Source organism: Silurus aristotelis, assembly GCF_946808225.1.
Source record: "Silurus aristotelis genome assembly, chromosome: 12".
NCBI classification, from domain to species: Eukaryota; Metazoa; Chordata; class Actinopteri; order Siluriformes; family Siluridae; genus Silurus; species Silurus aristotelis.
This window is the reverse complement of record NC_139585.1, coordinates 19,340,892-19,355,715: the sequence shown is the minus strand read 5'-3', so window position 1 is coordinate 19,355,715 and position 14,824 is coordinate 19,340,892. Positions and strand designations below refer to the sequence as shown.

The 14,824-nt window shown below is 38.3% G+C and overlaps 1 protein-coding gene across 2 annotated transcripts; it reads left to right on the top strand.

Annotated features, from left to right (window-relative positions):
- Positions 1-99: 99 nt before the first annotated feature.
- kif20bb (kinesin family member 20Bb) lies at positions 100-13,311 on the top strand. Of its 2 annotated transcripts, none has more exons than XM_083555695.1 (29): positions 100-367; positions 449-557; positions 699-788; positions 891-1,010; positions 1,117-1,255; positions 1,338-1,522; positions 1,609-1,669; positions 3,056-3,253; positions 3,476-3,587; positions 3,688-3,759; positions 3,853-4,002; positions 4,106-4,268; positions 4,657-4,923; positions 5,693-5,829; positions 5,909-6,038; positions 6,145-6,349; positions 6,437-6,498; positions 6,581-6,700; positions 6,807-7,915; positions 9,237-9,375; positions 9,450-9,572; positions 9,676-9,709; positions 9,890-10,015; positions 10,131-10,240; positions 10,779-10,970; positions 11,069-11,143; positions 12,237-12,375; positions 12,457-12,593; positions 12,843-13,311. In XM_083555695.1, the coding sequence occupies exons 2-29, from the start codon at positions 453-455 to the stop codon at positions 12,948-12,950; spliced, it is 4,608 nt and encodes a 1,535-aa protein (XP_083411821.1). In that variant the 5' UTR covers positions 100-367; positions 449-452; the 3' UTR covers positions 12,951-13,311. The 2 variants fall into 2 exon arrangements, with proteins under 2 accessions (XP_083411821.1, XP_083411820.1); XM_083555694.1 differs by having other exon boundaries at positions 10,776-10,970.
- Positions 13,312-14,824: the final 1,513 nt, after the last annotated feature.

Here is a 14,824-nt window from a genome sequence, read left to right as displayed (position 1 = left end):
GGCACGTGGTTCCTTCAGATTGCATACATGACAAGCGAATATAAAACTACAGCGCGGCGCTTCCGCTTCCATGAGGCCGTTCGGCTCGACGGGACAATCCGATTGGTGGAATTTAAACAGAAGCCCGCGGGTTTTGTAAATGCGGCGGTGACAAGGGACTTTTTTTTGTTAGGTTCAGTACGAACGGTTGATTAGGGGGATCGGATATTGTAATAAACAGGGACACGGAAATAAGAGTTAGGTCGGATGTATATCGTATATAAATAATTGTATTTTGTTTACGAGGTCGCTTCAGAAAAGGTATGATTAAAGCTATTGTGTAGCTTCCGTTAGTGCGATCAGAGAGTAAAGCAGCTGCAGTTACAGGGTATGTGGGATATTTGGGTATGTTTTGTTTTTGGTGTCATTTAACCCCCTGATTTACAGATATACTTTCTTTATTTCTCAGAAGTATGGAGTCCTGCTTGAATTACAAACCTGAAAGAGTGGGCTCTGTAACTGTTGAAGACCTGAGAAAAGACCTTTTCTCTGAATTCTCCAAAATACCTGCATCTCAGGTAACACTTCATCCTGGATCAGAATAGTCCCATCAGCTCCACCAGCCTTGGGCTTATTGTGTTGCTTTTTTTTTATTATTTGTTTTGCCATTTACTTGATCGTGGTCTTGGAGATAACAATATCTCACTGTCTCCCTGCAGGATCCTGTATTCGTGGAGAAGGAACACTTGCAGGTCTACTTGCGGATACGTCCTTTGACCTCCAGCGAGAGTGAATTTAATGAATCACAGGTAAACTATTTTGTGGCTTTGGGCTCAATAATGGAAATGGAAGAATGCATCGTCTTCACTGTCATGTTATAGAAATGTTATAACGGTTCTTTCACTTCACAGGATTGTGTTTCAGTCGAGCCCTCAGACACTGTGGTTTTAAAGGCCCCGAGATTATCACTGACAGCTAGACAGAGTGAAAAACTAGGACCCCAACTTGCACAGCGATTTCAGTTTTCAAAGGTGCACATATTTTGCTGCATAATATATTAATAATACTTATTGTTGATTTATTTTAAAGGATTTCCTGTTTTCTTATATTATCTTTTATACCGAACTCATTTCTCAGGTGTTTGGGCCGGAAACGACACAAAGGCAAATATTTGATGGAACAACAAAAGCCCTCGTAAAGAACGTCCTGGGGGGAGAAAATTCTTTAATCTTTACATACGGTGTAACCAATGCTGGGAAGACGTTCACGTTTTTGGGTGAGATGGCGTTACAAAACATGACACGGCTCTTCTGCAGTGAATTATTCATGCATAATATGTATTTACTTTGATTTGTAAGGTCCTGAGAGTGATGGAGGAATTCTGCCCAGGTCACTGAATGTGATCTTTAACAGCATTGTGGGGCGAGTTTATGAACAGAACAACATTAAACCCCACCGTTGCGTCGACTACACCAGATTGACCAGAGACCAGCAGGAAGAGGATGCCAAGATCAAGAAAAACCTTCTACGAAGATTTAAAGAGGTTCGCTATATGTGGACAGTGGTTGATATCTTTTGCAAACGTTGTAACCGATATCAAATTGGTAAAAATCCACTTTTCTCCTCTAGAGTGATTTGCAAAAAAGCTCCTCCAGCATTTCAAATTCGGCTTGCAGCACCTTGCTTGAGGGTGAGTATTAAAATACTTTTAGATGTATTTCCATTTTAATTAGATTTGAGGATCTTTATTGGTTGCACCAGGACTGATTTGCAGATGTACCTTTGCATTGTAGAAATTAGCCAAAAGAAACAGTTTAAACGGTTGAATGATATTTCTTTAATTTATTCTAAACCCTGGCCAATACCTAATAGTGTTAAGGTTTTCTCTGAGCCACCCTTCATCTGTAGACTAACAGCACTAAGGCTGATTACACTTATATAGAATCTTAATGAACATTTCAAGCTCTCGTAGAAGACCATCCTGCCTAGCTCAGAACATATATTTTTGTAGAGTTTAAATCTGGAGATTGAGAAAGTCATTGGAAAATGTTGGTTCTGTATTCTGGACACATTCTTTTTTTGTGTGTGTGTGTGTTTCAAGATATTTTGACAGGATGTGTATTTTTATTTATTTTATTTTATTTTATTTTTTTTTATTTATTAATGTATTTTTTTAATGTATGTCTCTATTATCCGATTTGTACAAATCAGCAACCTTCTGTTTGTTTGCCGAAAGCCCTGGTTTTCCCCGTTGTGGTGGGAAAAAAGGGACTTTCTAGATGTGCAGCTTTATGCTTGGGGAAAAACAAAACTGAGAGCAATTTTATATATATATATATATATATATATATATATATATATATATATATATATATATATATATATATATATATATATATATATATAAAATTAACCATTTGTGTTAATAGATTAAAATATTTATCAACAGTGACAAGACAATTCAAAACCATAATTTACACATTAACCAGGATTCTTTATTGAATACTTTCGCCTTCTCACGCGCACACACACGTCTCTCTCTCACAGCACCCTTCTCTCACTCCTCTTATTCTTTGCCCCTGCTCACTGCAAAAGAGAACACAGATTAGACCAATTCCCATCAGGTGTGTGATTTTTACTCCTTGTCTCCCCCCGGCCTCACCCTCCACTTACAAACCGGCTCGTGGCCACACCCCCGCTGCCACAATAGAAATAAAACATATTAATAGAAGAAGATCTTTTAGGTTCCCTGGTCGTCTAGTGGTTAGGATGCGGTGCTTTTAACGCTGCAGCCCGGGTTCGACCTCCCGGTCAGGGAACCAACCCCAGCCATTAGGGTTGCACAAGCCTTAGTGCCGGTCCCAAGCCCAGATAAATGGAGAGGGTTGCGTTTGGAAGGGCATCCAGCATAAAAACATGTGCTAAATCAAACATGCGGATGGTCCGCTGTGGCGACCCCTAATAGGAGACGCTGAAAGAAAGTTTTAATAGAAGATCTTTTGTGGAAGATCTGAAAACTGAAGTGTATCCTGTTTTATAGTAATTTTATCTTCATTTCCAATCTTCCCTGCTTTAGGTTCAAGTTTTGGTGAGTTGGATGAAGACAGTCTTTGTTTGGAGGAAGATTCCAATGTGAAATTCTCAGTGTGGGTTTCCTTCTGCGAGATCTACAACGAGAACATTCACGACCTGCTCGACTTTATCTCAAATACAACCCACAGGAGGAGCGTACTGCGACTGTCTCAGGATGTCAAAGGCAACTCATTTGTCAAAGGTAATGAGTTGTGCTCGTCTGCTTCTTTTTTTTTTTTTTTTTTCCTTTTCCAAATAGTATGCAAATCTTGAATATAAATGTCAAATTAATTTACTTACCAGATGGATGCTGCTGCTGATGATGTAGTATTTTTACAGTAGAGGAAAAGCCACATGCAAAAATGTGCAACTGCAAATGTTAAAATGTTTTAAACATTTAAAATATTTTCTTTTTTTTTTACAGATCTGACATGGGTTCAGGTAAACAGTGCAGATGAAGCTTACAAAGTTCTAAAGATCGGAAGGAAAAACCAGAGCTTCTCATCTACAAAGCTCAATAGCGTTTCAAGCAGAAGGTATTGTTCATTTGTTTTTGCTTTCTTAGTAATATTAGTAAATATTGTTTTTTTTTTTTTTAAATGTTTCTACATTTTTTGTGTGTTTATTTCCCCCTAGCCATAGTATCTTCTCCATCCGAATTCTGAGAATTGAAGATATGAGTGTGCCTCGAGTCCAGACGATAAGCGAGTATGAATGGTCTTTATTAGTACTCCAATCAGTTTTGATCTCTGTTCCTGATTAGGGATTATGTGACTATTTTTAAATTGTTAATTTCTCTAGGTTGTCTCTGTGTGATCTGGCCGGATCCGAACGATGTGCAAAAACCCAAAACAGAGGAGACCGCTTAAAAGAAGCCGGGAACATTAACACATCGTTGTTAACTTTAGGAAAATGCATGAATGCCTTGAGACTGAGTCAGACCCAGTCAAAGTGAGTCTCACATCTCTCAATTCTGAAATCCTTATTAGAAATAGTAAAGACTGATTATAGTTTAAATTGAATTCTGAAAATATCGTGGGTTTGCTCCGGGCAGGTTCCAGCAGCATATCCCCTTTAGAGAAAGCAAACTCACTCACTACCTGCAGGGCTTCTTCTGCGGGCGGGGAAAAGCCTGCATGATCGTTAACATCAACCAGTGTGCTTCAATGTACGATGAAACGCTGAACGTCCTCAAGTTCTCAGCTTTGGCTCAGAAGGTCAGCCATGTTCAAGTTTCTCCTTTCCTGCTTCTTTTTCACCACATAACTGATGTGATATTAACACAAGTCTTAAAAGGGACAGTAAACTAATACGTTTTTTTGGCATCTAGAGTGATGCAGAAATAAACATCATATTAATATTGTCTGAATGCAACCATTGATTAGGTATCTAGAAAGCTTTAAGGTATGCCACTAGTCACCATTCGCAAACTATATGGTGACTTATTTATTGCTTTTAATCTGGCAGAAGTGTGATCTTTTTCTGCAGTAAAAGTTAGATGTCAAGTTCAAGGTCATTGTGTTAGAAATCAGCGCATAACTTTTATTGTCCTGAAATCAGAACTTTTTAAAGAACTATACTTGCTTTTGTTCACCCACCTTACAGGTTGTGGTCTTGAACCCCAAACCAGTCTTAAGTGTAGTGCCCAAAAAATCTGCCAGGGAAGTCTCCATGATGATCAACAATGTGGACAAGAAAGAGTGGACCAGGAGAAGCACCTTGATTGGGTGGGAGACAAGCTTGGAGGATGTGCTAGAGGATGAGGATGATGAAGAAATGGATGTAGATGAGGAGGAAGAAGAGGAAAGTGCTGAGGAGAGCATGGCGGAAAAAACTGTACTAGAAGCTGCAGAAGATGAACAGCTGGGTGAGGTACGGGGTGTCTGATATTGTCTAAACACTGTTTGTAAGGCAGCATGCAGACAAAGTAGTTCTTCTAAAATTGTGCCACCTTTATGGATCCTCAGGCATCCTGAGCAGGAGAAAAAGGTACGAATGATTTAGACCTCCAACTAATCAGGTCAAGGTGGCCTGTTGGTTCAAAAAGCTTAGTCCATTGCACTAGTGTTTTTATTATTTTCCAGCCATGGACATTCTGGAGGTGTTCTGGTATTCTGAGGTGTGGCTTTAGAAGAAATACTGAATTATTAAAAATTTTCATAACTCACCAGTGTTATAAATAAATAAGACTAAGAATATCAGGTTATCTTTGTGAAACTGAAGTGTTTGGTCCTCTGTCAAATAGTTTAAAAATATAAAATAAAACCAAGAAAGGTATTCTAAAATGTGCTTCTCCTTACACTAACGGTTTAAGGCACCTGATTTCTTTTGTTTGTTGAGTGATTTTACTGGGGGTGGATTCCGCACTTGTTTTCTATTGGCACAGAGATCCATGTTTAGCCAATTTTTTAGGCTTAAAATCTATAGGAATGCTCTTAAACATGAAATTGGAATAGATGAAGGTGAAATTGCTCTTTTACAAGTACTAGAAGTTCTTTATTTATTTTTTGCTTACCTCTTTATCTTTTATGCAAGTGAATAGGCTTTCTAACCAAGCTGCATTTGAATCCAGTGTGACCACTGCTTAAGATATACCTTGTGCATTATTGATTTACTGTCTTCACTTCTGTGTTCATTTCAGCTACAGCAGAAGATTGAAGAGCTTAAAGAAGAACTCACCAAGAAGCAATCTGAAAAACTGGCCATGGAATCTCGAATCCGGGAAGAGGTTACCACAGAGTTCATGGAGCTGTTTTCCAATATGGAAAAGGATTACAAGTAAGGCACTGGTTATTTTTTGTACATCATAGACATGTATAAACCTGGCTTATAATATAAGACGTTTTTGTGTTTTTAGCGAGCGTCTTCAGAGAGAGAAGGAAATAGCTGAAGAAAGAGCTGAGAGGAGATTAGAAATACTTAAGAATTTAGTCAACAAAAACGACACAGAGACGGCAACCACGACTTCTGCTGAGGAGGGAAATAAGGTATAATGTGAATTTTTGTCATGGGTGTTTTTATTTTTTCTGTTTCACACGATTACATTTTAGGCTGCAAAACTATCAAGCAAAATTACCTTTTTTTTTCGTTCAGGAGGCTAAAACAGCCTTCTTGGCTGGAATGATTGAAGAGATGCAGAATGACCTGGTTAACATAAGGAGAGATGCTGAGGCAGCGCAATCTTGTCTGGAGAGTAGGGGGCATTCTCCCGGAGACGTCAGCACGCTAAAGACACAGCTAGAGGAGATGGCAGAAGAGCTTCTTAAAAACCGCCAGCTCCTGGATAATAAAACTAAGGGTGAGTTTACTCACTTAGTCATGTTTTATTTGACATGGAAGACATCAGTGGGTTTTTTTCTTTGACTGTGTCGCATTTTGTTCACAGAAATGGAAGAAGTGCAGGTTTGTTTACAGAATTCTAATGACCAGCTGCTGGAAGTTAATAAGGTTGGTTGAATTCAAAGCACTCCATTATATACTGGTTAGAATATTTATAGATATTAAAAAGGTTTTTTTTTGGGTCCAATAGGATTATGAAAATCAAAAGCTGAGGAATCAGCAACTTATGGAAATGTGTGAAGAAAAAGATGAAATGATCTCCAAGCTTCAGATAGCTTTGGATCAAAACATTGAAGCAGCTGATGAAGATGTAAGTTTTAGTGTACCTGCACAATGGGTGAAAATAAAGGTGACATTCTTAATCTTGTAAAAAGAAATAAAAATGCACTGATGACATGTTCTGTGGTTTTCTGCAGAGAGCCTACATCAACACTATTAAAGAGGAAATCTTAAACTATAGAAATAACTGCAAGTGTATGCTCAATGATGGCGAAGAGAAGAGCAAAGACCAGAAAATTCAACATCTTGCAGAAACTCTCAAAGAGAAAAATGACTTGTTGGCCGAGCTCGAGCGTGAACGGCATTCTCTTGATGAAAATTTGAAGAAGCTCACTGAAGATCTAGAAAAACAAGCTCATGAATGTGAATCTGCTTTCTCTTTACTTGATTTAGAAAAAGCGTCTACGACTAAACTGAAAATTGAGAGCAAAGCACTTGCCCGTGAGCTCAGTGATTTCCAGCAAGCAGCCACTGACATGAAGTCCAGGCTCACAGCCATGGAAGCCGAATTAAGTGTTAAGACTATAGAGGCAGCCAAGCTTTCTGAGGAGCTCCAAAAAGCTGAAGCTCTTCTCCAAAAGTATGAAAACGAGGCAACTGAGCAATCCCAGATGATCAAATCCCTGAAGCTGGAGAATGAGAACTTGCACCAGAAACTCAATTCCAAAGAGCTTTTAGAAGAACAAACAAACAAGTGTGCCTTCCAGGAGACCATCGCAGCTCTCCGAAGAGAATGCGAGACCATGATGACTGCCTCACAGGAGAAAAGCAGGAGGATCACAGCCCTGGAGGAGGAAGTCAGTCAGGTGAAAAAGGAAATGAGCCAGCAGCAGACTCTGTGCAATCAGCTTGAGCAAGAGCTAGGTGCTCAGAGAAAGGAGCATGAACATCTGCTCGGTAGCTATGAAGCAGAGAGGCTGATTGTGGAGCAGATGCCGAGACGTCATTCTGAACTGGAGACAGAACTGCATGGTGTTAGACAGCAGTTGGGTGTCCTGGAGAAGCAACAGCAGGCCTTTAAACACCACTCTGAGAGAGTTAAAGAGCTAGAGAAGAAACTGGAAGAGAAAGAGGCTAATTGTGCAGATCTGGAGCAGAGACTTCATCTGACTCAGAACAAACTGGACCAGGCGGAGGAGAGCGGTAGATGTCTGGAGAGCGCTCTTAAAAAAAGGAGAAAGGATGTGGAGAGTAGCCTTGTTCAAAAGAATGCAGAGCTGGAGAATAAAACTCAGGAACTATTGCAGTAAGTTGCTAACACTTTTTCACAAGTATTGGAACCTTTGGTACACTAAACACTAACATTTGCACACCAGTCTGGTACCAAAGGCTCTGGTTAGTTGTACATACCACATAATACAGCTATACCATTCGCACACAAACACCAGATCATGGATATATGGTTGATAGAGCGGCAAATTTGCAGGGGGTTTGGTGAGTTGGAGATGTTCTTATATTTTTATACCTCGTTCTATACAAACATTTTCAGCAGCACTTTTGTGGCAAAAAAAATCTAAAGTTTGAAAACGGTGGTGAGTTGTGTGCCATAATTATGATTCACTTTATTTGGCTGTTTTTGCTATCAAACATCGGTGGGAATTAATTTTGGCAAATGAAACTTGAACTGTGTTTGGGCTCATTCTTATTTCTGAATGTGTAGTGTGAAATTATTACAATGGATGGATAATGGTTTTCATTATTACTATATGACCAAAGTTAGGTAGACACTTTGACCATCTTGGGCATTAGACTTCTGAACAGAAGGTCACGAGTTCAACGATAATCATGGTTCATTCTATTCCTTAGTTTTTGCTATCAAACATTGGTGGTAAATATATTAAGACCAATGGAGGAACTTGAACTTTAATATCTGTGTTTGAGCTTATTCTTATTTATGAATGTGCAGTGTGGAATGGTTATTAAAATAGAACGCAGAACCCCCAAACTGCTTTCTGGGCCCCTGAGCAAGACTCTTAATCCTCAATTGCTCAGTTGTATACATGAGATAATTGTAAGTCGCTCTGGATAAGGGTGTCAAACCAAATTATGTAAATGTAAACCTATGAGCAAGTTCATGAAGTTTGAAGCACAAAGATTTTATAGAATGTCTTTTGTACGCTTTGTAGCATTACAAATTTCCTTTACTGGAAATAAGAGACTCAAACCTGTTCCTGTATGAGAATGCCCATGTGTGCAACGTGAGGTCCATAAAGATTTAAAGGTTGGTGCAAGTGACCTGCATAGAGCCCTGACCTCAACCCTGCTTAACAGCTTTGGGGGAACTGGAGTTCTGACCATCAGTCTAATCTCAGTCATGCTCTTGTAGTTGCATGGACATATCTCCACAGCCATTATTCAAAATCTTTTGGAAAGCCTACCTAAATGGGTAGAAGCCAATAACAAGAAAATAAATAGTAAATCTAGAATGAGATGGGTCAACAAGCACATATGAGTGTGATTGTGATCAGATGTCTACATCCCTTTAGCCATGTAGTGACAATATACGAATAAAAAAAAAACCATCTGTAGCAGCTCTGCTGTACTAATTGTCTCTTTTGTCCTAATAGATCGAGAAAACAGGTCAATGAAGCACTGGAGACAATTAAGAGGTTAAATCTTGATCTGGAACAGAAAGAGAAACGTATCGCTGATCTGATTTCTCAGCTGAAAGAAAGCAATGGTGAAACTGAGCAGCTGCAAAAACAGGTAAGTCTGTGTACTTTGGGCTAAATGATCAGAGTGACAAAAAGTTATTTAAATAATTGTTTTTTTCCTGCAAGGTTGTGTCTTTGTCTGAAGAAGTCAGAACACTGCAACAGAAGCTGTGCGATTTGGAGAAAGACAAGGATCGAGCTCTGAACGCCGTCGCCAAGAAAGCGAAGATTATCGAACAGCTGAAGACTGTGAGCAGTTTTCTGCAATCTCAATGCCTTAGTGATTTTATCACAATTTTATTAAGGCTGTTTACTTAGTTTTTTTTTTTTTTTCTTCTTTGATCTTTGACAGGAACAAGCCAACAAAGCTGACCATGAAACTAAAGGTAATCATTTATAACAAGCTGCTCATATTTTATCGCACTTTTAATAAAACCTAAGGAATGGTTATCACGTCTGGTGTGGAATAAAGTTTGCTAATCCACCCGTATTATATTAAAGCCTTAATACATAAAACAAGGCAAGAACTTATCACTCATCAGTTGCTATTTGATTTTTACATGCAGAGCTTCTGGCCAAGGAAGAGCTCATTGAAGAAATGCGCCTCACCCTGTCAGACGAAAAGCGGTCACGCACAGAACAAGAGCAACTTCTGGAAGCCAGACTCAATGAGATTAAATCGCTAAGTGGAGGTAACAGGATTGTCATGTTTTTGAAATGTGTTTTTATTTATTTTTATTTTTTTAATTGTTTTGCATTGATGGGCTATTCACTGATAGACGACTAATATGTAATGATTTCTCCCAGAACTTGTGAAGCTGAAAGAGAGCTGTCGGAGAAACAGTGGGACTGAGGACGTATCTGATCCTTCACACCAGGAGAAGCAACAAACTGAAAAAACGTCCGGGGTTTTGACAGTAGGTGTAACAGGCTTTAGATACACTTTGTTTATTCAACTTGTGCCTTATTAGTTAAGCTGAATTTCTAAAAGTGCTCTAGTAATTGAAGAAATCTATCCCTCCATTATCTACTGTTCAGAAGCTGTCCCTAACAAAAACCCAGAGGCTAGCAGAGAAAACCAAGCTCACTACTGTCAAGACATATAGTGGTGCTTCGTAGAGGCGTTCTAAAACCAAATTGATGTTGAATATTCATTAAATGTCTTTGTTCATACACACAGTCTGATAGATTTTAATTATTCTAATTGCAAATGCCAAAGAATCTGAGTTCAGTGATCGTGTTCTCATTTTGTATTCTTGCAAAAATGTGGAAATCCAACTGCAGAGTTTCCTCTGTGGAACTTGGCAGACTGAAAGAGCTGACAGGATTTTGTGAATCTTTTATGTGTTAATAAATATTAAGCGGCTCTGATCCCAGATCACTCATATTTTAATTCTGGCACATGCAGTGCTGGATCAGTTTGTCCTCAAGTCCCTGTGTGTTTCTTTTCAGCAGCCTTCAGTGCACGAGTCCTCAGTGCTCTCCACCGAGAGCGAAAAAGAAAAGCGCTTTCCCAAACCCGAGCTCGAGATCAGCTTCACCCCGCTCAAACCCGACCGCTTGAACGTCCGCAGGCCTGGAGATGACGAGTCTGTCACAGTCAAAATCAAGCGCACGGCCAGGAAGAGGAAGAGTACTGAGATTGAGGTCTGTGTTACGATTGGGAAAATAGGTAGACAGTGTTATACCTTTAGTGCACACTGGCATTAACATTGGCATCAACAGTGGTATTTTCTGTTCACTAGAACTTGTTGGAGTCAGAGAACAGGAAGAACATGCGGCTGAGAGGAAATCCCAGGGCTAATATACATCGTGTTGAGGTATATATCTACTCAAATTTGCTTGTACATATGGCTGCATGAACATTTTAAACAATGAAGGAGAGGAGAAAGACGTCTACAGAGGTGGCAGGGAAAGGAGAAGTGTAGGAGAGTGGAGGTTCGGTTTGGTACTTTAAATGTTGGTACAATGACTAGGAAAGGGAGAGAGCTAGCTGATATGATGGGGAGGAGAAAAGTAGATATGTTGTGTGTTCAGGAGACCAAGTGGAATGGTAGTAAGTCCAGGAACATTGGAGGTGGGTTCAAACTGTTCTATCATGGTGTGGATGGAAAGAGAAATGGTGTAGGGGTGATTCTGCAGGAAGAGTACAGTAAGAGTGTAGTGGAGGTGAAGAGAGTTTCTGATAGGGTGATCATGAACCTGGAAGTTGAAGTTGATAAATGTCATCAGTGCTTATGTTTCACAAGTGGGTTGTGAGATGAAGGAGATAGAAATATTCTGGAGTGAGTTAGATGAAGTTGTAGACAGTGTACCTAGAAAAGAAAGATTGGCGATTGGGGCAGACACAGTATGGTTTCATGCTGAGGAAGAGCACCACTGATGCATTAATTGCCTTAAGAATGTTGATTGAAGTCAACATTCTTGTTGAGAAGTATAGAGAAGGATGGACAGTATTAGAAAAGAGTTTAGCAGAGGGACAGTGCATGTAGGACGTTTTGGAGACAAGGTGAGATTGAGATGGTTTGGACATGTGCAGAGGAGGAACATGTATATCAGTAAGAGAATGCTGAGGATGGAGCCACCAGGCAGGAGGAAATGAGGAAGGACAAGGAGGAGGTTTTTGGATGTGGTGAAGGAAGACATACAGGTAGTTCGTTTGAAAAAAGGCAGATATAGAGGACAGAGTAGTATGGAGACAGATGATGGTGTGTGTGGTGGATCTTTCTTTAAAATTTTCTATAAATCTCACAGGTGTGTCCTGGTACAAATATATTGTTCAAAAAAATCTGTGGATGTGCTTTGGTCTGAGGTTGCTTTTCAGTAATTTGATAATATTAAAAATGTTGGATCAATATTGAGTCAGCTTCTTGATTCAGGTCATCCATGTGTCAATTCTTCTTCTCCTGTAAGTCCCCCACAGTGCTCGCTAAAAAGGCCAATCAATCGAAGCCAAATGATTCTCCCATTAGTCTGAAAGTCAGGAAGGACGGAACTCTGCAGAAGATTGGCGACTTCATCCAAAGTTCTCCGACCCTCCTGGGGAGTAAAGGTTAATTTGTTAGTTCTATCGACAGCAGTATTGAGCATTTGCTCGTATCTTTACATGTGCTGATCCTCTTTTTCTCCACAGCTAAAAAGATCATGGCAAAGGTTGCTTTAAAATCTCCAGCGCCAGAAAACACAGAGACAAGCAACAAACCCAAGAGACCCAAGCGCAAGCTGTTTAAGACGCAGATCTCATCCCCTCTGGACATTCCATCACATCCGGTGAGTATTGTTGTATGAGTGACAGTATGCTCCAGAATTATTGGCACCCTTCATATGTAACTTGATACTCTAAACATCACCATGGCAATTTCTTTTTACAATTAATATTTAATGATGTTTTTTCTGATTAAGATAAAAGCAATGAGCTTCATGCCGTAACGTTTTACATACACTTACATAGCAGATTTGAACATGCAGTGTATTTATATACAGACTATAATACTGTTTCATCATTATTTTTCCCCTCAGAACATCATAATCAATCAAGACAACAAAGAAAGCGATCATCTCATTATTAAAAGAAAACTTAGAACAAGAACTGCGAAAATAGTTCACCCACAAGCAGATTTCTGGTAGGGTAATCTTCATTTGCATGTGGTGAACTTCTGCTGGATGTTTTAGTAAAGAAGGAGCGCTGATCTATAATATTTTGTGCATATTTCTGTAAATATGTGATTTTTTTTTGTGTATGTAAAGTATATGCTTCATAGATGGTTGATCTTGAATACTGCACTGTTCTACAGTACAAAAATGTTTTCTATTTTTCTTTACATAATTTTTTTTTAATGAAATAGGGAGTAAACAAATTGTATTGTATTTCAAAATGTCATAATCGGCTCAGGTGCTCTTGTGGGATTTGGATTGTGGTCTTTTGTGGTTAATTCTGTAATAGACTCTTATCAGGCCAAAAAAAACCATTAAAGCAGTCTCATGAAAATGAGTGGTGTAAAGTGTCATTCTTCTTATAATCACCAGCACTGAAACGTATCTGATGTGCAAGTTCAAATACTGAGGTTCAGTGTGCTGTGTTTAGGACATTTGTTTCTACCATCAATGGACGGAGGTGGTTGTCCCCTTAAAGGAGTAAGCAATCAATTAGAGGAGGCACCCCTTGATCTATGCCCTTGGTACTAAACAGGTCACAAATGCATTCGTCTGCTTATAACTATCTAATAAAATGTTTAGCTTGATTTTTAACTATTTTTTTTTTTTTTAGTATATGAATTCAGCTACTTTTTTTTTTTTTTCTTTTTCATTTATTTAGTAGAGGTATCTATAAGGATTATTTTTAAGTTTTTAATGCATTTCTTATAGGACACTTTTCTTGGCTTTGTCCTTTGCCCCACTCACTTACTGATGTATCAGCTGACATAATCTTTCTGCCATGGGTGTTGATCAGCTGAGGCTGTGGATGGTGAAGGGGCATCTGTGGATTCATTCATGCTTATGTAGATTACAGAGTGGGGAAATAAGTGTCATTGTGCTGTATATTGTAGGATAATGTGTAAAGAGGAGTATCTACATTTTTATTTGATACCACTATTTGGACTTTATTCATGCTATTTCATTCATATTTATATTTAATAAAGAAAACCATTAAGAAATGTAAAGATTAGCTAGATGGTGCAAAAGTTTCATTTCAGATGCTATGACCAGTGTTAAGCATTTTCTATGTTGAACTACACACTGTTTCACTGATAGCAAAGCCCATAACTGCTCAGCAGAAATAATATATATATATATATATATATATATATATATATATATATATATATATATATATATATATATATATATATATATATATATAAAGGCTGTCAAAATTAACACATTCATTTTAGTGGCACTACTTTTGATAACACAAGATTAATGCATCACATGTATCTGTTTAACCATTTTTGTTAAAAATATAAATTAATAAATATAAAATATGCTAAATTAAATCCACAAACGCAAAACACATTTATTTGCTATTAAAAATTTAAAGTTTCAATTTAAGGTACATTTAAAACAGATATAAATGTGCGATTAAGTTGTGATTAATCGTAAGTTAGCTCATGATAATCATGCAATTAATCATGATTAAATATTTTAATCTATTGACAGCCCATAGATAGATAGATTGATTGATTGATTAGATAGATAGATTGATTAGATAGATAGCAGTGACAGACCCCAGATTTGAACTCGCACTACTCCAAATAGTCCAACAACTAAACCACTGAACTACCATCTATTATACTGTAGATACACTAACATTTGTGAGGTTCAATTAGAACAAAAATTTTATTCCAAAAATAAGCTTATGTTAACACCAGAGAGTCTGTTTCCTTTCCATATCTTACACTTTCATTTAGCCATTAATCAAATCATTCATTAAAAATAGAATAGAATATATTGAGAGACTATCTTACACATCTTACCCCGAGACTACAGCCTCTTACTAAGCC